Source organism: Physella acuta, unplaced genomic scaffold (assembly GCF_028476545.2).
Source record: "Physella acuta isolate Inbredline_101_S28 unplaced genomic scaffold, ASM2847654v3 ptg000955l, whole genome shotgun sequence".
NCBI classification, from domain to species: Eukaryota; Metazoa; Mollusca; class Gastropoda; family Physidae; genus Physella; species Physella acuta.
The window spans coordinates 39,059-64,665 of record NW_026732472.1 but is presented as its reverse complement, the minus strand read 5'-3'; the positions used below and the strand labels follow the sequence as shown (position 1 = coordinate 64,665).

At 38.7% G+C, this 25,607-nt stretch overlaps 1 protein-coding gene across 2 annotated transcripts in view; it reads right to left on the bottom strand.

The window, feature by feature from the left end:
- LOC131953814 (lachesin-like) overlaps positions 1-25,607 on the bottom strand; it is a 98,375-nt gene that overhangs the window by 52,069 nt on the left and 20,699 nt on the right. For both annotated transcript variants that reach the window (XM_059317187.1, XM_059317188.1), the window contains exon 2: positions 624-801. In XM_059317187.1, the coding sequence (XP_059173170.1) occupies positions 624-711 (88 nt within the window). In that variant the 5' untranslated portion in view covers positions 712-801. The remainder of the gene's footprint in view (positions 1-623; positions 802-25,607) is intronic.

Genomic DNA, 25,607 nt, shown 5'->3' with positions numbered 1-25,607 from the left:
GTATACACAAAAATTTCCTTTTATTACTACATTAAATACTAATTTTTTATCTCCAATTACAGCCTTTGAAGATTAACTTAACTGTTCTCCGAATATACTTTCTGTAGACCGCCTTATAAGTAATTTAAATACAATCCCAGCTTCTCTACGTAACCCCTTATGGACTAACTTCACTTCTAATATCAATAGATTCATCACTTTAGGATTAAATCAAATCAAATAATATTCAAATAGGCCATTCCGACATGAAACACGTTTCAAGACTAATTCGATTTTATCCAAGTATTCGAGTCCAATTGTATCCAAATAACCCTATACATATCAAATTAGAAATAAATCAAGATGTTATCTGAATATACTTTCATGGACTCCTTTAAGATTCTCTTAAATTATATTCTAATGTATATATATATATATATATATATATATATATATATATATATATATATATATATATATATATATCCCTTTAAGGCTGAATGAAATGTTATAGGCCTACTAATGCACTAAACATACCCCTATAAGAATGACTCATAGTATTTCAATACGTCTAACATACAATGCACGAAGACAGCCCCTGAGTAAAAGACTGCCAGACACACAATAGAGCTGAGCTGACTCACCCAAAATGACTCGAGGCAAGAGCACTCCGACCAGCGTTGTTACAGTTAGGACCACTGTGATATGTAGATTCTGGAGGTCGAATGTCATTTCCGTCAATTCAGCGGATAACGAACATGGTATTGTTTCCGTGTCATTTGCTTCACATTGTGCTGATAGTTCAAGGTCGTTTACGGCATCCTATGGAGGGAGAGAAACATCAAGATGTTAGATACACTACGAGAGAGGGGTTAGTTAAAATAACACATGATGCACAGAGATGGGTTAGATAAAATAACACATATTGCACTCACAGAGATGGGTTAGTTAAAATAACACATGATGCATTCACAGAGATTGGTTAGTTAAAATAACACATGATGCATTCACAGAGATGGGCTAGTTAAAATAAAACATGATGCATTCACAGAGATGGGTTAGTTAAAATAATACATAATGCACACATAGAGATGGGTTAGTTAAAATAACACATGATGCACACATAGAGATGGGTTAGTTAAAATAACACATGATGCACACATAGAGATGGGTTAGTTAAAATAACACATGATGCACACATAGAGATGGGTTAGTTAAAATAACACATGATGCACACATAGAGATGGGTTAGTTAAAATAACACATGATGCACACATAGAGATGGGTTAGTTAAAATAACAATGACTATTGCCGTAATGGAAATGATTTGAGTTTGGTAATTAACTAACTATGATTGATGGTAACTACTCAAATCTGATGATGGTAATTAACCAAATCTGGTTATGGTAATTAACCAAATCATCATAAACCAAACAATAAACTCACCGTTAATGTATTTTCTAATTCGTCTATAATATCCAAGCTTACCTCAAACCGGATATAAGAACGTTAATAAGGCAGGGTGTATCATAAGGAAATAGCTATTTCATCGTACTGCAGTTTTGAATCAACGAATTGATTCACTGAAATTGTTATTGGCCTATCGTGTTATGCTAAGACTACATTTTGATGTGAGTTTGACAAATAAGAATAAGTTACCTTTAGCAAAGCCTTGAAATATGTGTCTTTGATAGTTTTGTCCTTAAGATATTTTCCGTAAGATATATGTCATTGAGTTATAATGCCTTCAAATATTTGTCATTACAATATTTGTATTTAAGATATTTATGCCTGAAATATATATTTTGACATCTTTGTCCCTGTGATGTTTCCCGGTCATTCCTTAATAGTCAGACATACACTTAAATATAAAAAAAAAAAATTCATCCCATAGTCTGAGTGAGAAAATTCCCCAGACAAACTTGAACAATATTCTTCCATTATAACGTGTTACAAATTTCCCCCCCCCCCCCCTCCTATTTCTTCAGCTTGACACCATTACAAAACCCCACTTTGTCCTATCGACGATGAGCGACCCCCATGTTTTGTGGAGACAATCCATTACCCTCGAGAAGATGACGGTGGAACCTAGTCAAGCCTGGGTTTAACTTTATTTTCTTGCTCTAGCGCTTTATGCCCCAAGTTTTTTGGTGTGGGGATGGGGTGTGTGGGGAGGGGGGGGGGGGTAACGTGCATACAACGGACAAAATGAAGTGCTGTTTAAAAAACTAAGGATTTTATATTTTTAAATGCAGTTTTTGGCACGTTTTTAAAAAAAATTGTTTTACCAATCTTAGTATGGGAAAAAACATTAATAAATACACGTCTTTAAGCAGTGGTGTCGCTAAGTCAGGTATCACCCGGTGCGGTAGCCGATGATGTCCTGCCCCCCCCCCCCCCCCCTCCAACAATTTTTGCATTTTCAGTTTGATGGCACCCCTCTTCCATTACTATTTTTTATATTATCTTAACTGTATAACAGATAGTTTTGACAGTATATTTTACGATTTTGTCGTGGCTGTTTAACCCTGTGAGTATAAAAAAAAGGGATAAGTAGTATAACCAGTGGATTAATATAACGGTATGGAGTGACTAGATTGAAATGTGAACTACGTACACCTAATTTAAAGCATCCGCCAAATAAAGACAATGTTGTAGTTCCAACATGAAATTGTGAAAGTCGACAAAAACAGACGTAGAACAGACGTAAAACAGAACCTATACATCATTGTTTAATAAACTTCTACATGCCATTATTAAATAGACTCCCACAAAACATTTCGAGAGAAACTCCTACACGCCATTGTTAAACAAACTCCTACACAACTTTGTTAAATAAACTCCTACACAACATTTCAATAAACTCCTACACACCATTGTTAAATAAACTCTTATTTGCCATTGTTAAATAAACTCCTACGCCACTGTGTCCACCTATTTTCATCCCAGCCCCCACAGATCCCAGCCCCCACAGATCCCAGCCCCCACAGATCCCAGCCCCCACAGACCCCGGCCTGCGACGTTGCAACATTTCAATTCCTCCAGGTCTCCGCTGGTCTGTCTGCGTCTGTTTAAGGTCACGTGAGCTCCGAAGACCTTAACCCGAGGCTTTTGACGCTAAACGTGTTCTGCTGACTCGGGAGCTGGTCGAAAATTGGATATTTATCCCCAGTATTAGCATCCAGACCCGTAAATGTGAACTATGTTACGGGCAAGCGGAAAGTTAAAAAAAAATTCTTGATCGCCAATACAAGATGAAAAAAAATGTATTTCTGCACAGACGTGGAATTTTATACGTATATCAACATGCGTTGATTTATTGTGTCTGTTTCAAACGTTTTTTTATACATATTTTCCTTTGATAATTATTTATGTTTGTTAGGGTTTGCTAACACTTGTTAACACTTGTTTAGTTTATTTAGTCTTATCACTTACTGTTTAAAACTTTAAGGAAACTCACATATGTTGTTGATTATTAACGCAAAGTAGCCTATAAATCAATCGCATGACGATTTAGAGTTCAATATTGTAAAACAAATAAGAGGTAAAAGTTGAATCGCTAAAGTATTGTTGTAACTTGATTGTTAAAAATGTAAGCATGTATCGTTTTTATAATGCAACCTCGTATGTTCTAACCCTCAAAGAAGCAGCTCATGGTCTAGACTCTAGACTAATCCTCATAAAACAAGTTTCAATTCGTAGACTAAGCCTCTTGGAAATAGTTGGTCGATCGGCCTAAGCCCACCAGAGGAAGTTTGAGGTCATAGACCGCTGCCACATACAAGCACTGTGACACCTTTACCTCACACTTCCTGGAAAATAATTAATTTGAAGGTGGGCGCGGAAAGCATGCTGTCCAAGAAATCAAGATATTTTCTTTCTAAAATATCATAAGACATTTAGGGCTAAGTTTTAATGTCCAGACGAGAATTCTGACAAAATATTGTATCAAAACTCCAGAGTTACGTGGTCACAAGTGTCAGTCTGATGGGTTACCGTTCTTTAGCTGGTTCCATCCTTTATCCCTAATCTTTACGTCATCTCTATCTAAATTCTTCCCAGATCATGCTAACCTCCCCTTCGCTGACATGTATATTACGTCCCTTTATCTACATCAGATACTTAAATTTATTTTTGTGCTGAATGAATCATAGAAAAAAAAATTAGAGAAAATAAAAAAATCCCAATGCCTGCGTCTTCCTAAAAATTCCAAGATTCTACGTAAACCCACCAGATCTTTAAAAAAAATATGTCCCTAACCCAGCCCGACTGGACAATTTTCACCCGTTTTAAAAATTCATGTACGGTCGACTAGATTTCAATGGCGTACTGGTTATTTACGCCTGCGCGAATCGCATCATATATCCCGTAGCTTAGCGCGACATTTAACGGTTACAGTTGAGTTCGTCGGTCGCTCGATTCTTCAAGTCATGAGTCAAGGGGGGGGGGGGGGGTGTGACGAAGATAAAAATTATTTGAAGGAGGAAAAATTTGCAACCAAATATAGTTAAAGAATACAATGAGGAATTATGGATTTAGGTTGATCAAATTTTAGACAAGATCTAAAAACTGGAAACTAACATTCCCATTATTATGGAATCTAATTAAGAAAAAATAATATTTTGAACCTGGTGGTCTAACTGGAACATGTTGTGGTTTACCTGATTTTGTGACCTCAGCATATGAAAGGATAGACTGACCGCTCTATGTCCAGTCGCATAAACTTTCTCCTAACATCAGACAACCATATGAAAACTAACCTTTGTATGACAACAGGTATTCTGACTACAGACCCCTGTCAGACAATACAGACCCCTGTAAGACAACAGACCCCTGTAAGACAACAGACCCCTGTAAGACAACAGACCCCTGTAAGACAACAGACCCCTGTAAGACAACAGACCCATGTAAGATAACAGACCCCTGTTAGACAACAGACCCCTGTAAGACAACAGACCCCTGTTAGACAACAGACCCCTGTAAGACAATAGACTCATGTAAGACAACAGACCCCTGGAAGATTACAGACCCATGTAAGACAACAGACCCCTGTAAGACAACAGATCCCTGTAAGACAACAGACCCCTGTAAGATAACAGACCCCTGTTAGACAACAGACCCCTGTAAGACAACAGACCCCTGTTAGACAACAGACCCCTGTAAGACAATAGACTCATGTAAGACAACAGACCCCTGGAAGATTACAGACCCCTGTAAGACAACAGACCCCTGTAAGACAACAGACCCCTGTAAGACAACAGACCCATGTCAGACACCAGCCATCTTTTGTCAAACTTTAATGAGAAATGTAGGCCTGTTAAGTTTTTCAGTTGTTCTTTTGTTAGACAAGGTTCAGATTTCAGACTGCCTGTCATGTTTTGTTGTCCACCCCACCCCTCATGTACTTGTTCACTCCCCCACCCCTCATGTCCTCCTTGATTCCCCCACCCCTCATCTTCTTGTTGACTCCCCCTCCCTCTAAGCCAACACGTCTCTCAAAGCCAAACCATTTCCAAGCAACTGCGAATTATATAATTCAATTATCAAGAAAAAAAAGTTTCAAAGGCTTTAAAACGGACGCACCCATTAAGTTTTATAGATAAATCCCCCCCCGAAGGCTGGAAATTAAAAAAAAATTAATTAAAATAATTTTTTTGGTGGTTCGAAATGTGATCAACGCCATATCCGTTGATTCATGTGGTCTTGCTATGCACAAACACTTTTAGAATGAAAAGAATGCGAGTTCAATGTCCAAGTCTAGAATAATTAATTAATAATTATATCCGGAATTATTTTATTGTACATTTTATAGGTATATATTCTAGGGTTAAAAATGTCAATACAGCACATCCGGAAGCATAATCATGAGAATATTTAGTGTAACCACTGTCATAAATGCATTTAGAATATTAAAAATCACCATTATCTTCTTTCCCGTTGAGTAGAGTTCATCTGTTTCAATGACCTCGGTATACAAGGGGATAATGTGGTCAGCTAAATACCCAGCCGCCTTTGTTTCCCTAACGTGAGTTGGGTACCAATCAGAGCTGTGTGTACTCAGGCGTTCCTTAATAATAATATTGAAAACAATAAACAATTTAAATAAAGACAACTAAGAATTGAACACTTATAATCAGAATAAGAGCTAAGGTTAATATTACGTTTGGGTTTAGATTTAGTGTTTTGGGTAAGTTGCGGGATTAGCTTAGAGACCAGTTATACACCTGGGTAGTTATGCTTAATGTTCCCAACAGGTAACATGGAAGTGGGCCACAGTTCGTTTTGGAAATAACGAGAAGCCGAAGACTATTTTTAAACCAACCCGGAAGCCATTGCCATTTCGATTAATATGGCATGTCACAATGACTCAAGATATTAATAGAAGAATCACGTTTAAAGAAAAAAAAATGAAACATAATATTATGATTTACAGACTGTCTGAGTATCTTAAGAATAATCAATCAAAGACATCCAATCCAGCTTTATTTCACTCAGACCTTGCATCTCTGTAATCTGCTTCATCTGGTTTAGAATACTAAACTAATAGGATTACCTACCATACCAGTTCATGATGTTAACATGATGAAATACGATCCTATCTAGCGGAGATCGTGTATTTAAGAGAAATATTTTTGTTTTAAACTTATTTTAATGTAATACATTTATATTTCAGAAGGCTGAAATGCCTCTCTCTCTCTCTCTCTCTCTCTCTTTCTCTCTCTCTCTCTCTCTCTCTGTATATATATATATATATATATATATATATATATATATATATATATATATATATATATATATATATGTATATATACATATATGTATATATATATATATATATATATATATATATATATATATATATATATATATATATATATATATATATATATATATATATATATATATATATATATATATATAATGATTGATGCATTGAGCTGTGGACAAGTCACTTAATTTATTTTTTATTCTGACTCAATTTTTTGCAACATTCTGTTAAGTACAAAGAAGCCGCGTTTATACTGCCTTCATGTCTGATGGATGAAGTAGTGTTAAACTACTAAAAAATGTGTTACATATTTTTTTTACTAAGGTGAAGATTGATTAGCACCGGTTTTTTTTCTCTCGTGTGTTTTTATAACTTATCTAACTTGAGCTATACATTCGTTTCCCCAATCGCGTCCAATCACCTATTTTTAGCACCGAGAACCAATTAAGGTCTAATTAAAGAAACTCATTTTACCTAATTACGCGACCCGTCTGTTTTGTGCTTCACTTGTCGTTTGCTCAGAATGCAAACGACGTTTTTTAAAATGAAATTAGAAAGACAGGCCTTCGTCCCCCCTGCCCTATTTTCTTTACGGGGTCATAACTTATCGTATAGGACGAGGCTTACCATTATTAACAGAACATTCATACTCGATTGACAATTATGCATTGAGTGACTCATTCAATCACTATTCTCATTTTTTTAAAATTCTAGATACTGGAGTTGTTTAAATATGTATTTTACTTAAAATACGAAGTTAACAAGATGAATTTAGTATTAAATGGGCTCTAATTCTCCTTTAGTGATAAATTTGTCCATTGGTTTATATATGCATTTATGTATGTATATTGTGCCCTTTAATTGGAATTTCCCTGACTACGTTGTAGATCATACATTGATATGCCAGATTCAATTGAGATACGTCACCCAACTGATTATTAAAATTTCTCTTTCTGCAAAAGTATTTTTATTTTTTAAATCAAAGCACATTCTCGACAGTGCTTTTAAACGTGCACTCCAAATAGACATAAAATAGGAATTAATAGTAATAACGTATATTATTCTCATTGTTGTTTCAAGTAGTATTCATTAGTAATTTAAATCCTTCTTTTAAGTATGCTTGTACTAAAAATTTCGCTATGCTTTAGCATTGAGAAATGTTAGAAATACGTCAAGATAATAGTGTACTCTAAATGTATCGAAAGAAAAAAAAATCAAAAGGCTACACGGCGTACATGCATAATGTTTGTTTTGCCATGCTTGTGATTGTGGTGTTATGAAAGTGTTTATTGATTTAAGTGGCGTGTTGCATTTATCACCATAACATATGGACGACGCGTGTTATTCCAATACACCTCCAGTGAACCACAGCTAAACGGAGCCCAACATGTTACTAAATTATTTCCAGGTCGGTTTTTACTTTACCATTGATCATAAGTCTCAATAGTTTGTTGACGTGTATAGTTAAAAAAAATAGAATAAAAATTCCGTTGTACTTTACCGTAAACCAAATAAATGTGAAATAACTGCCAGTATAAAAAAAATGTATTCACATTAATTGTTATGTACGTGAACGAATCAGATTAGTAATTAGGAATGAATATTCATGATAGCTAATAATTAGTTTGAAAGTAAAATGAACTTTCAAAGTCATTAATTACTATTATATTAGATAGTTTAGATTGTATATTATAGAAGTACTGCATGGGTGAGTACTAATGTGAAATTGAAACAAAAACGCAACCATTGATCACCTTACAGTCAAACCCTATCTTAATGTATTATCTTGATACATAGATTAATGTAAAAGTGTATTGAACACCCACGTTTCACCTGTACTTTTAAGGCGTGGTATTTCCCCATCTTCTGCAAACTCAGTAAACAATGTTTAAGCTTCTCTACCCACGATTTAATGACCCTTCAACCATCCTCTTTCTATCAGCCGCCATCAACCATCCCCATCCCCTCAGCCGCCATCAACCATCCCCATCCCCTCAGCCAACAGTGAACCCGTCCCTGCAGACAATGAAATAAAACTTGATCACCCGTTACGTTACGGCCAGTAAACATATTTTGGATGTTCTGATGTGGCAGGGGGGGGGGGGGGGGGGGGAGGGGGGGGGGGGGAACACAACAACAAAAACAAGAACAACAAAAACAACAAAAACAACAAAAACAATAAAACGAAAAAGAAAAACCCTGGCCTGATCTTGTCATGATAGAGTGCACGTAAATCTGAATAAAGATCTTTCTGAGATTATTTTATTACATCGGTGATTTACTTACAATTGCAGGAATATTTTTTTCTGAGCTTCTTCTTCTTCTTCGTTCTTAATTATTAGTGTTGAAGGGGATCGAGATTTATCTGCCAGTGGGTCTGAACTCGAGACCATGAGCTTTTTGCCGACTCGACCACGCCTCCAACACAATTAAGCGTTACGTGTCAACTGGTTATGCACCATTGAGGCCATTGACTCCGATTTCAACCTGCTTTTCTTTTTGGATTTGCTTCCATAGCCTTTGTCCAACCAAGAACAAGCTACAAGGCAGCAGTTGTTTGATTTTGGAGTTGTCTCTCCTAGAAGAGTATATGTCCCAGTTACGGCCAGTAAACAGATTTTGGATGTCGACCACGCCGACCCACTTTTTCTGAGCGTATTGCAGCTTGTGATTCAAATATATTGGAATAAAGATTATTTTATTACAGCTGTGATTTACTTACATATGCACACATATCTTGCTTTCTGAGCGTATTTTATTGCAGCTTGTGATTCAAGTATATTTGATCAAAGGGGTCGGCGTGGTCGAGTCGGTAAAGCTCATGGTTTCTAAGCCGAAAAGTCTCGAGTTCGAACCCTCGGGCAGATGAGGCTCTTTAGCTGGAGACAGCCACTCTTCTAGGAAAGACAACTCCAAAATCAAACAACTGCTAGTTTGTTCTTGGTTGGACAAAGGTTATTAAATCAAATCCAAAAAGAAAATCAGGCTGAAATCGGAATCAACTACCTATTAGGCACATAACCAGTTGACACGAATACCTAATTGTGTGGTAGTGAATCCCTTCCAACACTAGATTTAAGAACGCTGAAGAAGAAGAAGAAGTAGCCACACGCTCTAGTGCGAGACTACGCCATCTGTAGAGCTGAGAACAATCGTTTTATTGATATTAATAGCAGCCAATTAAAGGAGGGTGAGTATATTATCTTATATCAGCCAAAACACTGGTCCTAGTTCAAAAGATTCTCGGCTATTTCGAAATCGGCCAACTTTAAGTGCAGTTAAAATAAATGTTAAGTGTGATCCCTGCCCGTTACGATCTTATAAACTTTATAGATGTATTTTAAGAATGTTTAAGTGCTGGGTTTAAGGGTGTGGCACTTCTTAAGTACGCCCTCTTCGATTTTTTTTTTTTTTGCAGGTTGGAGAGGATGCCGTAAAAATAGTAGAGCACAAAGGGGGTTAACTCTCAGTTTTCACAGGCCCCTTGCCATGCAGCGATGTGGGGTAAATATTTGGTGAATCTCGAGAGCTTCTCAGTTACATTGTCTCCCTTTAGGCGTGGTCCCTGGCTCGTTGAGTCAAGCCAAGAGGAGGGTTGGGGGGGGGGGGTGCTTCTTGGAGGTATACAATACTTAGGATGGTATGCTCCTTCCCAAGGGTTATACATCCTCAAGGTATAAAATACAACTTTACACTGATATACTACTTGGGATTAAGCTATGCCACGAGATTTGCTTAAAACGTGGTCTCATGACATATATATATATATATATATATATATATATATATATATATATATATATATATATATATATATATATATATATATATATATATATGTATGTATGTATATGAAATTTTTATATTTACAATACGATAATTTTTTAACTTGCTAAAAATGCATAGAGGATTAATTAGGGTAATCTCCTCATGGAATCGATTTCAGGGCGTCTCGTCTGCTACATAGTAGTAAAATCTCCCAATATCGGTTTGGAGATAGGATACATGTAAATTAACTTTTATGAGTGTTTGTTTCTAAGTTGGTGTGCAATTAGTATGTTGCTGAGTTGGATGTGAATGTAGGTACAATACGTTAGTGCTAGTAATATAATGCTGAATGGGGGTAAAATAACGTTAGGTGTGGTTAGAAAAATGATACATAACAATAACTATAGTCAAATAACTATGGATGGTGGTAAAACAACGCTGAGATAAATGAACAAAGAATGTATTAAAATTAACGCTGAGATAAATAAACGCAGAATGTATTAAAATTACGCTGACTTTGCAAAAAATAACTGCTGAGTTGGTAAAATAATGCTGATGGGATATTGGATATTTTAAACCGTGTTAAAAGTGCTCAAATATTTGTGTCTATATGGCTTCTATCAGGCTTATAGTTTTTTTAGCCATCTGTGTTTGCTTTGTTTGTTTCCATCCTACCCCCTCCCCTTTTCAAATCAGCTATAAACCCCGTCCCCCCTAAAATCAGCCATTACCCCCCACCCTCATCAACCATGACACCCTGGGTCCCAAGAGTCTCTGACGTTACGAGACCCAGGGACTGTCTGGCTCAATGTTTAGCACTAATGTGTTTATAAGACACTCAAAGCTGAATCAACCCGGGGATCAATAGGCCAGCTTTCAAAGCTAAACCAATCCACGGCCACGTTTCAAAGCTAAACCAATCCACGGCCGCGTTACATAGAGCTAAACCAATCCATAGGGGTGATCCTATCACAAACCGAACCACCAAGGGAGACAAATCCAAGGGAGTTAAATCCGATTGCAAGTTGCATCTGTTTTTCGTGGAGACGCAAACAAAACAGCTTTAGAAAAGCCAAAGACAAGATACTTAAAGTTTTTTTGGGGAGAGATGAAATTTGGAGAAAAAAATCTGATAATATAAAGTATTTGTGTTCTGTCGTTCATAAATATAAAACTCCTGTTCCAGATAAAGGACAAGGCTATTTATTTTTTGTAAATCTAAAATTATAGCCCATGTTGTCATATTTTATTTAACATTTACAATTTTTTATTTACATTTACAAAGTATTTCAGTCTTTATGTGTTTTTTTTTAACGTTGATGGTTTTCATGTAGTTTTTTCCAACGCTTTATACAAAGAAACAAAATTCTGAGTTCCCTAAACACATTTGTGAATTTCTATAACAAGTTTGTGTCTTTAACTGGATTGTGTCTTTCATCAACAACCAGCAAATTTTAGGCTTTCTCCAGCAAATTTTAGACTTTCTCCAGAAAATTTTAGACTTTCTCCGACAAATTTTAGGCTTTCTCCAGCAAATTCTAGGCTTTCTCCAGCAAATTTTAGGTTTTCTCCAGAAAATTTGAGACTTTCTCCAAAAATGTTAGGCTTTTCCAGCAAATTTTAGATTTTTTCTACAAAGTTTAGCATTTCTGCAGCAAAAGTATTACTTTATCCAAAAAAATGAAATTACTATCTCCAACAAATGTATAACTATCTGCAACAGATGTGTGACTTTCTGCAACTATAATGTGAAGAGGTCTGCACAAACATCTCATTTCTGCTGCCAGTGTCCACCTCTGCAGGTCTGCACTGAGTCTCCATGCCTGGCATCCATATAAGAAGACGGTCATTACAGGCTATAGTACAAGTTTACTTTAACGCCAAGAAAAATGTCAAACCTGTATGTTAAGTGAGATATTTTTGCCAAAATCGAACGTCTGAGAATAAAGAATTAACCACAAAAAAAAGCATGACTTAATTTATTTTAGTAAGTGTGGCGAATTGTTAAACCTATTGTCATAGTTTTTATTTTTTTAGATTTTAAAAAGTAAAGAAACAAAACCAATGCTCACCCAACTTGGTCATGGAAATATCGAGTTATTTTTTTTTTCCCTTTTTTTTTTGGTTATGGGCATGGGGATGAGAAACGCATTGTTCAGCGCGTGAAATTAGCGATGGGCTCAATCAATTTTGTGTGGTAGCAGGTATGCTAATGGTGCTGGAAATACACGGCAACACGTGGGGGCTAATCAATAGTAATGATCGCTTACTAATGAGGGGACAGGTGTGAGGCGTGGAGGAGCGTGGCGTGTAGGATCGGGGTGGGGAGTGATGGGGGGGGTATTAATCTATGCGTGTGGATAGGGGACGGGGGATTTTGTGTGTTAAGTTACTCTCACAATAGACGTGCAGATAGTGAAGGGATACTAGTTGGTCTATTTCGTGATTAGATAATTGTGGTATTGGTTGTATGGCTAGTCTATAACTCCCGCATTGAAGGACAGTATACAAAAGAATCTCTAAGTAAATAGCTGAAACTAAAAAGACGAAACTACAAAGTTTTAACTCTAAAATTCGTTTTATTGTACGGCGTTCATAGTTGGTTATCAACAAAAGGGGACTGGAACACACTATATTTGTTAATAATAAATAGCTGTCATCGGTGAATTTAAAATATGAAAATATGTAGTGTTTTGATAAAGTACTTAACAAAGTAATGTAGGAAAACACAGGACTAATCCACTTGGAGCCAAAATTTCGGAAATGAAGATAGAGATAGATAGGTAATATGTTAAGACACCCAGCAATAGGTATTACAAGACGAGGCATATCACGGAATACACAAGGAACAAGACAAAACAGGAGACACGAAAACTCAAAGCGAAGAGACATTGAAAATGACTTGAAAACTATGAGAAATGTTTAGAGAAAATGAAGGAAATGACATAATCAGAGAAACATGCAACTAGGAGTTGAAAAAAAGGGCAAAGGCGAAGTAGGCAATAAGTCATGATTTATTGTACGGATATTCACATGAACGCTGTCGTTAACTATAGGAAGAGTAACGTCGTATCATCGGCATAATCATCTGCATTATCGAACTTTTCTTCCGCAAAAATATGACCTTAACCCAACTAGGTCCTCAACCCAACTAGGTCCTCCACATCTACGTCCTTCACCCAACAAAGACCTTGCCCCATCACGTCACAGCTAAAATAACAAAGACCTCAAAGAGATAAGGGCGTGAAAGAAAACGACAACGACCCTGATCGATGGAGGAAAAAGGAAAGATGAAAGAGATTTACGGCCTCTCCTGTCTGGAACCCAAGAATAAACGGCCAGTTTGTCCGGCCGGACCGTGGCATTAACGCCAATCCTGGAATTGCTCTTTGACAGGTAAAATACAAATCTGTTGACTGACCCTCAGCGTCACTGACCCCGGTAGACGGTCATTTCCTGTTGAGTTCACACGGCGGTGATTGTATCGGTGGGACGGTCACGTATGAGGGAAGTTCTGGCACCAGGGGAAGATAACCCCAGCATAAAATACAACCTTAATAATTGGAAGCTTTGTTATGGTGAAAGGGATATAATCCCTTACATTGGCGTATTGGAGTTGACTTTTTTTTTAAAAAGCAGAACAAAAAAAAATATCACTTTCAGCAAATGTTTCATTTTGGATTAATTTCCTTGCCCTTATCAATCAACCAATCAGACGCTTCCTTTAACGCCGTGGTAAAACCCTAGTTCAGAAATCGGACCAATCACCGCGCTCGTTTCATCGAGTGGGTCTGAACTAGAAGGAAATGAGAATCTCGTATTCGGGGAGGTAATAATTAACTTCTACAGGAGAATAATAATTAACGTCTTGAGGAGGATAATAATTAACGTAAAACTAGCATTAGTGTGGGGAGGGGGGGGGGGGGGTGGGCTTTTTATCTTATATCCTGTGGGGTAATTTTCATGTGCACGTGTTTGAGAAATATTCGTTAAGGTTTTAACCGTGAGGATTTTAATAATTTTATTGTTCTTGCGTTTACAATCTTCCGAGCCTTGTTTCAAGTAGTTATAGCCAGAAGGTAGAATAGGTTTTGTTAGTTACGAACGAGTATACAGTTAGACTAGACGAGGCGGTTTAGCAGAAATTCTATGATGAAAGGAAAATGTGGTAATTAAAAGCAAAAATATTCCATTTTGAGAACGCGAGTTGCATAGGTGTGCTGAATTAGAGTTTTTTTAGATGATATTTTTTTAATGGCAGGTGAAACTACTGTGTAATCAGCATAATTAGAGCCATCTTTTAGAACTTTTTTAAAGAACGTTAAGTATACATTAGTGCTGGGTGGACACAGTGACAATTCTCAGTTTTTGAACTACTTGCCAATTGTTGCCGGGTACATATTAAGGCTGGGTGGACACAGAGACAATGCTCAGTTTTTACAATACTTGCCAATTGTTGCCGGGTACACATTAGAGCTGAGTGGACGCAGCGACAATGCTCGGTTTTCACACTATTTGCCAATTGTTGCTCGGTACAGATTTTGGACACGCTTCCTAAATTTGAAAAGCGAGGTAAACAAAGATGGAGCAAATAGATTGGCAGATAAATACATACGCAACATCAAAAAGGCCAGATTCACCTTTAACTCACTACGGCGGATATGAAATCCCAGTCTTGTCCTTACTATATGGCTCAGAGACCTGGAGGGTTACAAAATCAAACATTAACAGGCTACTACTTTGCTTAAGGGGTCATGCATAAATTACGTTACGCTTTTTTTTTTTGACGATTTTTACCTACCCATAACCCCACCGTCACAAATTTACGAACCCATCCTCCTAGGAGAGAGGCGTCACTTAAGGACGACACCCCCCCCCCTAAGACGCAGGCTCAAAAATATTTTCCAGACAGTCATCAGCACATACTTGTGGCACCAGACTCACACAGACCCATCCGAAGAGCGCTTTTCAGAACGGAGCCCAAGGGAAAATGCCAATCGCATGAATTTTATTGAATGAAGTATGTATGTCAAAACACGCAATGTGCTGTGTGGATGAAGAGGCTTTAAACTTTAAACTTAATATCCAGTCACCTTAACATCCCAATATGCTGGGTGGATAAAGAAACTTTAAACTTAATATCCAGTCACCTTTAAAATGAAATGGGTTGGGTCGATGAAGGTGCTATAAGCGTAATATCCAGTCACCTTAATTGAGACGGAGTAGAGAGCTGGACTGCTAACCCGTAAGTCTCGAGTTCGAATCCGGGTTCAAGTCAGTACACCGTCCCTGAGTCCACCCAACTCTGATGGTTACTCACGTTAGGGAAAAGGCGGCTGGGCATAGTGCTGACCACACTATCTCTTCATATGCCGAGGTCAAAGAAACAAGTGAACAATACTTCACCTGCCCCATAGACCGTCAGGTTTGAAAGGGAACTTTACTTTATTTTATCTTAACATCGCAATGTGCTGGGTGGATGAAGAAGCTTTAAACTTAACATCCAGTCACCTTTACAACACTAATATTAATGGCAAGTTTGACCTGAAAACGTTGCATTCCTCATCGAATCTCGAACAACGTACACTTAAAAAATCCGGACTACACAAAACGATCCGGAAGTTGAGTTTTAAGCCTCCCATTATTTATTGTACTCTAACGCTGGCGACCTAACATTTGTATCACCCATCGTTTGAAATAAAGAAAAAAAAAAACACAAAGAAAAATCGTGATCAATGATTTTCACGAGCGGACGATAAAATCGCGATTGATTCGATACTTGGAACATCGTAACCCGAACATGCATCATGCAAGTAAAGTACTGCGACATGGATCTCTTGTGTGATTCACTGATCGCGTCAACCCGTTGAAACAAAAACGGTATCAATAGTTGGGATGTGTCATAAAGAAACACTACGGGTATCACGTGATATGAACATATTAGTTACGGACCACGGAAGTAATATTTTTTTAATTTATCTCATGTAGTCGAGATATCTCATATTTAATCTCCGCGCCGTCGTCTGTTAAAAGCTCTAAGCTTGTTCATTGTAGTGGACGGTAAATTTTTAAAGATTGTTTTTTGGTGTACAAAGCCATGCATTAAATGTTAATTGAATTTTATCCTCTCTGCGACTAACAAATTGAAGATATTTTTTTACAGGTATGTCTGATGTCAAATGATTGGCGGAAATATCGATCCTGACTCACCTGTGGTCAAAGCGGATGATTAAGGGGTGAGTGCCCACCGTGCTCACCCGGTGAGTCATGGGGATTAAGTCATCGCTTCCGGTCGTAAAATTTAACCGGCGACCACGTGATGCGTGAAGTGATGGGTGAGTGATACGGGTTACTCACAGCTGTCTTTGTGTGGGGGTTGTGTGGGGGTGGTGGGGAGGGGTGACGGGGAGAGAAAAAGTTGTGTCATACCTGGATAAAAAGATATCTTGATGATTCACACACAAAAGTAATAGCAATTTCACCTGTTAAAACAAATGGACTCTACTTCACCTACCATTAGACATATATAATATGCGTACGTTTATCTTTCGCTGTCTTATTTTCAATTAATCTTGCAGTTAGAGCATCTTAATCTTTTAAAAAGATAGTAGCACAACGCATCCAGATTTCTATAATAATGCGTGTTGGTTGCAGCTAAATCTTTGTTTTGAACATAGAGCTGTACAAGTCGACTACCCTTGTTTTAATAGTGCTGAAACACTAGACGCCGTTGCTTAACTAGGAGGGTGGGTGGGGGCTTGGGGGTGGGGGCTAGGAGGGTGGGTGGGGCTTGGGGTGGGGGCTAGGAGGGATGTTTCAAATGCGGTTTTTAAGGTAGGTTTTTTGGTCGTGGCGGTTAATTTAGGATAGTAGGTTGATGGGATATGGAACTTGTTGGGGTGTAGCCGGTTGTTGGGGTGGGGAAATTGTTGGGGTGTGACAGAATGTCGGGGTGGGGCAGGTTGCTGGAGTGGGGATAGGCTGCTAAGGTAGGGCAGGTTGCTGTGGTAGGATAGGTTCAGAGGCGTAGCAAAGGGGAGCGGGGTGGGGGGTACATACGTCCCTGGGCGTCGACCTTAGGGGGCGCCAAAATGGGTTGTAAAAACAAATCAAAATCTCATTTTAGCTGCAGTTTTGCATTATAAATATAAAAAATATATGGCGAGGGGGGGGTGCAAATGGAAAGTTTGAGGGGGATGCAAATTGAAAGTTTGAGGGGGGTGCAAATTGAAAACTGAAAGGTCGTTCCCGAGGGGGTCGCCAAATTGAAAGTTTGTCCCCGGGCGCCATGAAGGGTCGCTACGCCTCTGGATAGGTTCCTGTGTGTGGTAGATTGCTTTGGCGGGGTAGTTCGCTGTGGTTGGGGCACGACCTTCCACCGGTGCAGATTGCTGCAGTTTATCGCACTCACCATTTTCAAACCTAAAACCAACCCATCGCGACCGTCCCGACTCGCGTTAAAAACCCACCCAAAACCTTTCTAATTTATAACGGGTTCGTTTCTCTCCCCCCCCCCCCTGCCAAGTGGATGTCAAACCCTAAGAGGTTTACACCCTACCCACGTGACAAGGGAGCCACTGTTAATTGCCCGGCTCACGTTGGACACCAGGCCCGTCTTCTGAAACCGTTTTACAAACCGCACGGAGAAGAACGACGCACCGGTCATTTATTTTCCCTGCCTGGGAGTCTGACTAGTGCAGTGGGGGGGGGGGGGGGGAAGGGGGAGGAGGTTATTGGAGTTGTGTGATGTGGTGGGGGTCTCAAGTGTTTGTTTAAAGGACAGGCGTTGAGCAAGGTGGTGGTAAATGAGGTTTTGCGTTATATCACCGTCTGCGACATGGTAAATAAAGTCAGTGTGACCTTGACGATAAGGTTCTCCGGTTTCAATGACCTTGTCGGAAATCTAGTCAATGTATGTCAATATCATGCTATAATTAAACTTAGTGACCTTGTCAGTTAACTTGTCATGACCTTGACAAAGACATAGTCATGTACTTCCCCGTGATTTCGCCAAACAACGTGTCTATGACATTGTCAGTAACCTTGTCAATGAAACCCTCCCACGATCCTGTCATTAACTTTTTATGAACTTGACGAAAGGACACGAGTTCGCTTTGCGGCGAGACGTAATGCTCTAGATCAGGGGTCTCCAAACTTTTCAGTCCGAGGGCCGCATTAACTATCAAATTTCAGTTCGGGGGCCAGTTTCTTCCAGGCTTGTCGTGATTTTTCTGGGCAAACTTCCTCAGCCATCACCAACAAACGTTTTTTTCCGTGGACAAAAAGATCTCCGCGGGCCGGATGAAAGGACCTCGCGGGCCGCATCCGGCCCGCGGGCCGTAGTTTGGAGACCCCTGCTCTAGATCAGTGGTTCTTAACCTGGGTTCGATCCAACCCCAAGGGTTCGGTGAGTCAGTCTCAAGGGTTCGATGAGTCAGTCTCAAGGGTTCGGTGAGTCAGTCTCAAGGGTTCGGTGAGTCAGTCTCAAGGGTTCGGTGAGTCAGTCTCAAGGGTTCGGTGAGTCAGTCTCAAAGGTTCGGTGAGTCAGTCTCAAGGGTTCGGTGAGTCAGTCTCAAGGGTTCGGTGAGTCAGTCTCAAGGGTTCGGTGAGTCAGTCTCAAGGGTTCGGTGAGTCAGTCTCAAGGGTTCGATGAGTCAGTCTCAAGGGTTCGGTGAGTCAGTCTCAAGGGTTCGGTGAGTCAGTCTCAAGGGTTCGATGAGTCAGTCTCAAGGGTTCGATGAGTCAGTCTCAAGGGTTCGGTGAGTCAGTCTCAAGGGTTCGATGAGTCAGTCTCGGGGGTTCGGCGGAGGTCAAGATACACGCCCTACTCATATGATTCATGGACGATAAAAACATCACGAAGGATTTAGTGCATGCGCAGTTGAAAGTGGTGGGGTTCGGTACCTCCAAAAGTGTTAAGAACCACCGATCTAGATGATTGTGGTCATGGCTGCAGTCATTTTGTCATAAACTTAATTTTAGGTACTCGTAGCTTTAAGAAATAAAAAAATGAATACAACAAAATGTATAAACTAAATTACTCATGCATGGAGCTATGGTAGCAGTAAGAAATCTAAAAAATTATACTACCAAATGTAAAAGCTAAATTACTCATGCGTAAAGCTATAGGAGCAGGTAAATAACTGACTATAGCATTACGACTAACAAAATTTGTATGGTTAGTTCTGGGGACACATTAGTGATGTGTGTGCTCAAAAAGTTTATAAACATAAAATTCGTGTCGTCACGCGTATTTACCCTTAAAACATACGAGACAATAAACTCAGAATACAATTTTATTGAACACAATCAACAATTCAAATGGCAATAGAATAAGACTTTATTTAACGCTTCTACGCATTCGAATGACTAATTGAATACAATTAACATAATTTTAATCATCGGAGTATTGAATAGAATACAATTTAATTAACGCTTAACGCTTTTAAGCATTCGAATGGCTAAAAAAATCAACTAGTTTAATTTTGAGCATTAGAATATTGAATAGAATACTATTTATTTAACACATTTAAGCATTTGAATAGCTAAAAACCAATTAATTTAATTTTAAGCATTAGAATGTTGAATAGAATACAATTTAATTAACGCTTCTAAGCATTCTAATAGAATAGAATAAATTAAATTTTAAAACGATTTTCTCAAACATATTTCGCATTCGAATGTTGGTCAGAATACAATTGTATTTAACACTTTTAATCATTCTAATGTCGAATACAATTTAATTTAACATATTTCGCATTCGAATTTCGAAGGCCAAGCAAAAGTAGGACGCAGAATTCAGTTCCAACTTCTGGACTTCCAATATTCTCTCAGTATCTACACAGATCTTCAGCAATGAACTGGCTGGGCGGATGTGAACACGTTTTCTTTGTTAACTTATAACATATTCACATCAAATTTTCAACAGTTATTGCTTGTATTATTTCAACATCCCCGCATCCCGCTGTTGAAAGTGGGCATCAAGCAATGGCTGACTGAACAGTATGTAATGAGTGGAATAATTATTCAAGTCTTTCATCTGATATGCAAATCAGTATGAGTCACGGAAAGTCACGTGTCTTGCAGCCGGCGGAGAGCATTGCATTAAAGGCGCGCGTCTTTGTGAGATGTGTGAGGGTTATGATACAGTGTGGTTACTGTGCATGTTGGTGAGGGTGGGGGGGGGGGGGGAGCCCATATATGTGAGTGTATGTGTTGCGATGTAATGTATGATTATGTAGTTGTGACCGATAATGCAAGAGTTCGTGGTATTAGTTTATTAGTGTGATTGTTTGTTGCAATTTGGATCTCTGACAAAATAAAAACAAAGTAGCTCACTGTAAAATAGGGTTAAATTTAACCACAGTTTTAACCATAATTTAACTGATGCCCGAACTGGTATGGTTCAGGCAAGGCTAGAGACTCGATTGCAGTATTTTTTTGAGAAATTTTTCTTCGACACGGGGGGCGGGGTGTTTCTTGAAACTTTTGTGAGTGGGTGGAAATACATTTATGATGGGGTGGGTACTTGTTAAATTATATTTTGATATAAATTAGTTTGGTTTGGGGGGGGGTGGCGTGCATGGAAGGGATGGTTACTTGCTCCTCCCCTCCTCCCCCCTGCGGACGCCTGAAAGAAACTCTGCTCGGTTGGAATGAAACAACGATATGAAGAGGACTACAATTTTAATTAAAATATACATAAAACTGTATCTTTAACATTCCTTTTTATGGTAAACTTGCTACATGAATATGAATAAAAAAGTAACAGCAGTGAATTATTTTTAGTCCCGTTTGAAAGCGGCAGTGATAAATTTGTTGTGTTTACAAATTCCTTCAAAAAATATTTTTGTAACGTAGGGGGTCAATACCGGTGAAGGTCTATGCTCATTACAAATGGAAAAAATCGATCATGAAAGGCATGTTATATCACATAGAGAGAAGGCTACTTAATCAAGTTGTATTAAAAACTGAAAACCTACCCCCCACTAGCGTCGATCTTACCCCCTACCTCTGTCAATATCCTACCCCCCTTTTTTTCCCGTTCAGTGGTGGAACATGCTAGAAGGGTCTTATGAAAAAACCTCGAGAACATCATTCATACATGGGATCAATGGGGATACGACACGAGGGGTTGGGGCACCAATTAGAGAGGGGGGGTGAATTAAATAGAGCTTGAGATGATTTAGACGTGACGTCTTGAGATGATGCATGTTAAAAGGCCAGAGGGAGGGGAGGGGGTGGAGATTCCTGGAATGGGGGGGGGGGGAGGGGGTAAGATGTCTTGACATCATGCATAGGCTATCGAGATGGCAGTATGTAGTAACGTCATGTAAAGGCTATGAGATGGTAGTATGAAGAGTTGAAATAATTCATGTCCATATGCAAAACATGGATGTCAGATGGAGGGGGTGAGGATAGGAGTGGGGGTGGGGGTGGGTAAGACCAGTTTTTTTATGTGGAGGGTAGGTTTACGTTAAAATGTAGAAATATTATGTACAGACTGTCAAATGGTAATGTGATTTAGATGTGCAGACTTCCAATAATTCATGTCAATAGACCAGAGGAAGAGGGTTGGAATTCGTTGGGGGGGGGGGGGTAGGAACAGTCTGGAAGCTGAGTGTAAATTTACGATAGTATGTTGTAACATCATGTATAGGCTTTGCGATGGTAGTATGTAGTAATATCATGTATAGGCTATGTGATGGTAGTATGTAGTAATATCATGTATAGGCTATAGAGGTGGTAGTATGTAGTAATATCATGTATAGGCTATGTGATGGTAGTATGTAGTAATATCATGTATATGCTATAGAGGTGGTAGTATGTAGTAATATCATGTATAGGCTATAGAGGTGGTAGTATGTAGTAATTATAGGCTATAGAGATGGTAGTATGTAGTAATATCATGTATAGGCTATAGAGATGGTAGTATGTAGTAATATCATGTATAGGCTATAGAGATGGTAGTATAATATAGATGTGAAGTTGAAATAAAATAATTCATGTCAATAGGCAAGAGATAGGTGTCAGAAGGAGGGAATGGGGATGTTAGGGGGGGGGTGTAAGAACAGTGTGGATGTGGATATGGATACATGATCATGAAGTAACACAATGCTATGAGATTGTAATAGCTAGCGTTCAAGGCTTAAAATGTATGACCCCCAAATAGTGACACGTTATAGTTTTTGTTGTTATACATACGGCTGAGTACGCACGTTGGCATTCAGGAAACTAAATAGCTACTACTGACTTCTATCAAGTCTATGCGTAAGTAACAAAAACAACAAATAAGTTTTTAACTGAATTTAATATGTGTATATACTTTCAATACAATGAAGGCTACACTGTGATAAGATAATGTAATGATTGAGGGTTATGGAGCGGGGAAATGCCTGACGATGCACGGGAGATATATATATATATATATATATATATATATATATATATATATATTTATTTATTGTTGTATACAAGAAAATCGTTTATGCCATGTGGGGGTTTATCTATGCCAATGTCGCTGCAACTTTTAGCGAGGGTAGGTTTATGCTAGCAGCATGCTTTAGCCCCGGGGGAGGGGGGTAGAAAAATCTCGCTGGACCCTCAGGAAAACATCTAGTTGTGGCCCCAGGAACTGTGCTGTAAAAGTCCATATTCGAGTTTTGATTTTTTTTTTAATTGTTGATATTTTACCATTCCTTCATGCCAAATCGTAAAATTTAGACTTTGATGGAGAAGAAATACACAATGAAGATTTCAACCTGGAATTGGGGGCCCTTTATGACACAGCCAGTCCACCCCTTAACTAAAACCAGAGCTAGTTCTAAGATAACTTCTAACCTGCCTGGATTATTATAAGAGATCGATAGAAAAAACAGCTTCGATAGCCTCTACCCTTATTGTTACATGTAGAATTTGTCGTCTAAATTTAGATACATCTAATGTACTTTATTTAACGATGCAATGTAACACTGATTCTCTCGTATCAAATAGAAGATTTGTAACACAAGATTTGATAAAGGAAGCAGACGTTGAGGAAAGTATTGATGATGTCGTCTGTTGTGTGAGTTGTTGAGCCAGTAGGGTTTAAGGTTAGCACCAAGGGTCAGAGGTTAACTGGGATGTAGGCGAGGGTATGAGTTCGGCCGTGACCTTTATTGTGAGCGTATTTTGATACAATTACCGCGGGGTGGGGTGGAGAGGACACGACGAAGGGGGTGAGTAGGTGGAGGGGTGGGCGGTGAATAAATAGAGGGGGGATGAGTAAGTGAAGAGGAAGAGAGAAGGGGAGTAGGCTTACGAGGTGTGGGAAGGGGGAGTAAGGAGGGGGAGTGATGATATATGGGGGGTGGACGAAAGAGGTACGTGAAAGAGTAGAGATTAAGTACGAGCAGACGGAGGGAAGTGAAGGAGGAGAGAGTGAGTACGAAGAGAGGATGAATAAGGAGAAGGGGAGTGAATGAGTAGAGGCAGGGTGTAGAAGAACGTAATGAACGTGTTGTGATGTGTGTGAGCTGATGGGTTGGGGGGGGGTGAAACACAATACGTGTGCACACACTAGAGGTGCTCACGACAGGTGAAGCCGAGGGTGACTGCAGGCAGACGATGATACAGGTGAACGAGTTAATCCAGGGTAACCCTAATCTTAATTCCTTAATTTATTGCCGACGCGTCAATTAGCTGGGAAAGATATACAGTTCATGATTTTTTTTTTTATGAGGATCTTCGCTTTGTGTTTAAATAGTAGAACAAAAAACACAAAAAAACACGTAAACTGGTACTAAATATAGCACGGTGCCTGTTGATTAGCCGTACCTGTATACAGTATTTGAATAGCTTGTAGCAACTGGCTTGTAACGATACTTGGATCTAGAGCCGTACTTGAACAATAAGCCCAGTTAACAAGACCAAGAGTATCGTTCAAGACGATACCAGCTGTACTTAAAATCATCCTATACAATTTGGTGTTAAACGTTTACACAGAAAATGATGACGCAAATCAGTGTAGCGTTAAGTTTGGTACTTTAGAAGAGGAAAATTTTAAGTCGTTTCACAGTTTCAGAGGTAAATTTCATTTGTATCTGAGCTACAATAAATTTATTCTTTCGAGCTTTGAGATCTATGTGGCAGAATATCGGATTTGTAGCTCTAGTGCTGTTGTTAGGTTTGTAGCCTTTGCAATTATTCTAACGCTCATCTCCTTATTTGAGGCTGGAGTGGTCGTATGGGTAAACCGAAAAGTCCAGAGTTCGAGTCCCGGGCAGATGCGGCTCAAAAACTGGGGACAGCAACCCATCTAGGAGAGACAACTCCAAAATCAAACAACTGTTGCCTTGTAGTTTGTTCTTGGTTCGACAAATGTTTAGAAAGCAAATCCAAAAAGAAAAGCAGGCTGAATCCGAATCAACGGTCTATACAGGACATAACAGACGTAATACTTAATTGTGTTGGAGGGAATCCCGTCCAGCATTTAATTCAGTACGAAGATCTCCTCACTAGTGGTGGCAGACGTGAATAGAAAACCAAATCATCAATCGAATAGACTAGGTTAAAAACAACCAAAAAATTGCGTTCAGTTGTTATAAAGCTGAGTATTGCCTGTCGTATAATAAGTAAGAGTGATGGCCTATTGTTTTCCTTCTCAGTTTCCTAAGCGAAGTGACATTGTGTTGACATAAATGACAAGATAGAGTCACTCAAGGAGAGATAAGCAATACGTTGTCTTCTAGCGGCAATCTCGACAGCTTGGGTGGTCTGACGGCAGTGAGTTATTGGATGCATGGAATATTCCAGATCGTGCATTTTTATTATCGAAACTGCGTGTGGGGGAATGTTGACTTAAACGTTCTCATTGAGATGCTAATGTAGACTGAAGTTCAAAGGTCATTCACAATGTTAGCTTTGACGTACTAGAAAATAAGTGAGTTATTAGCAGTTTGTTTTGATTTGTAAATTATACAAAGACCAATTCGTGAGTTTCACAATTTCGGCTAAAGATTTAGTTATTGTATAAAAAAGTATTTCTCATTTCTCATAATGCGTAAACGCTTTTACCATACACTTAGTAATATTTTTGTTTATGTTTTTGTTT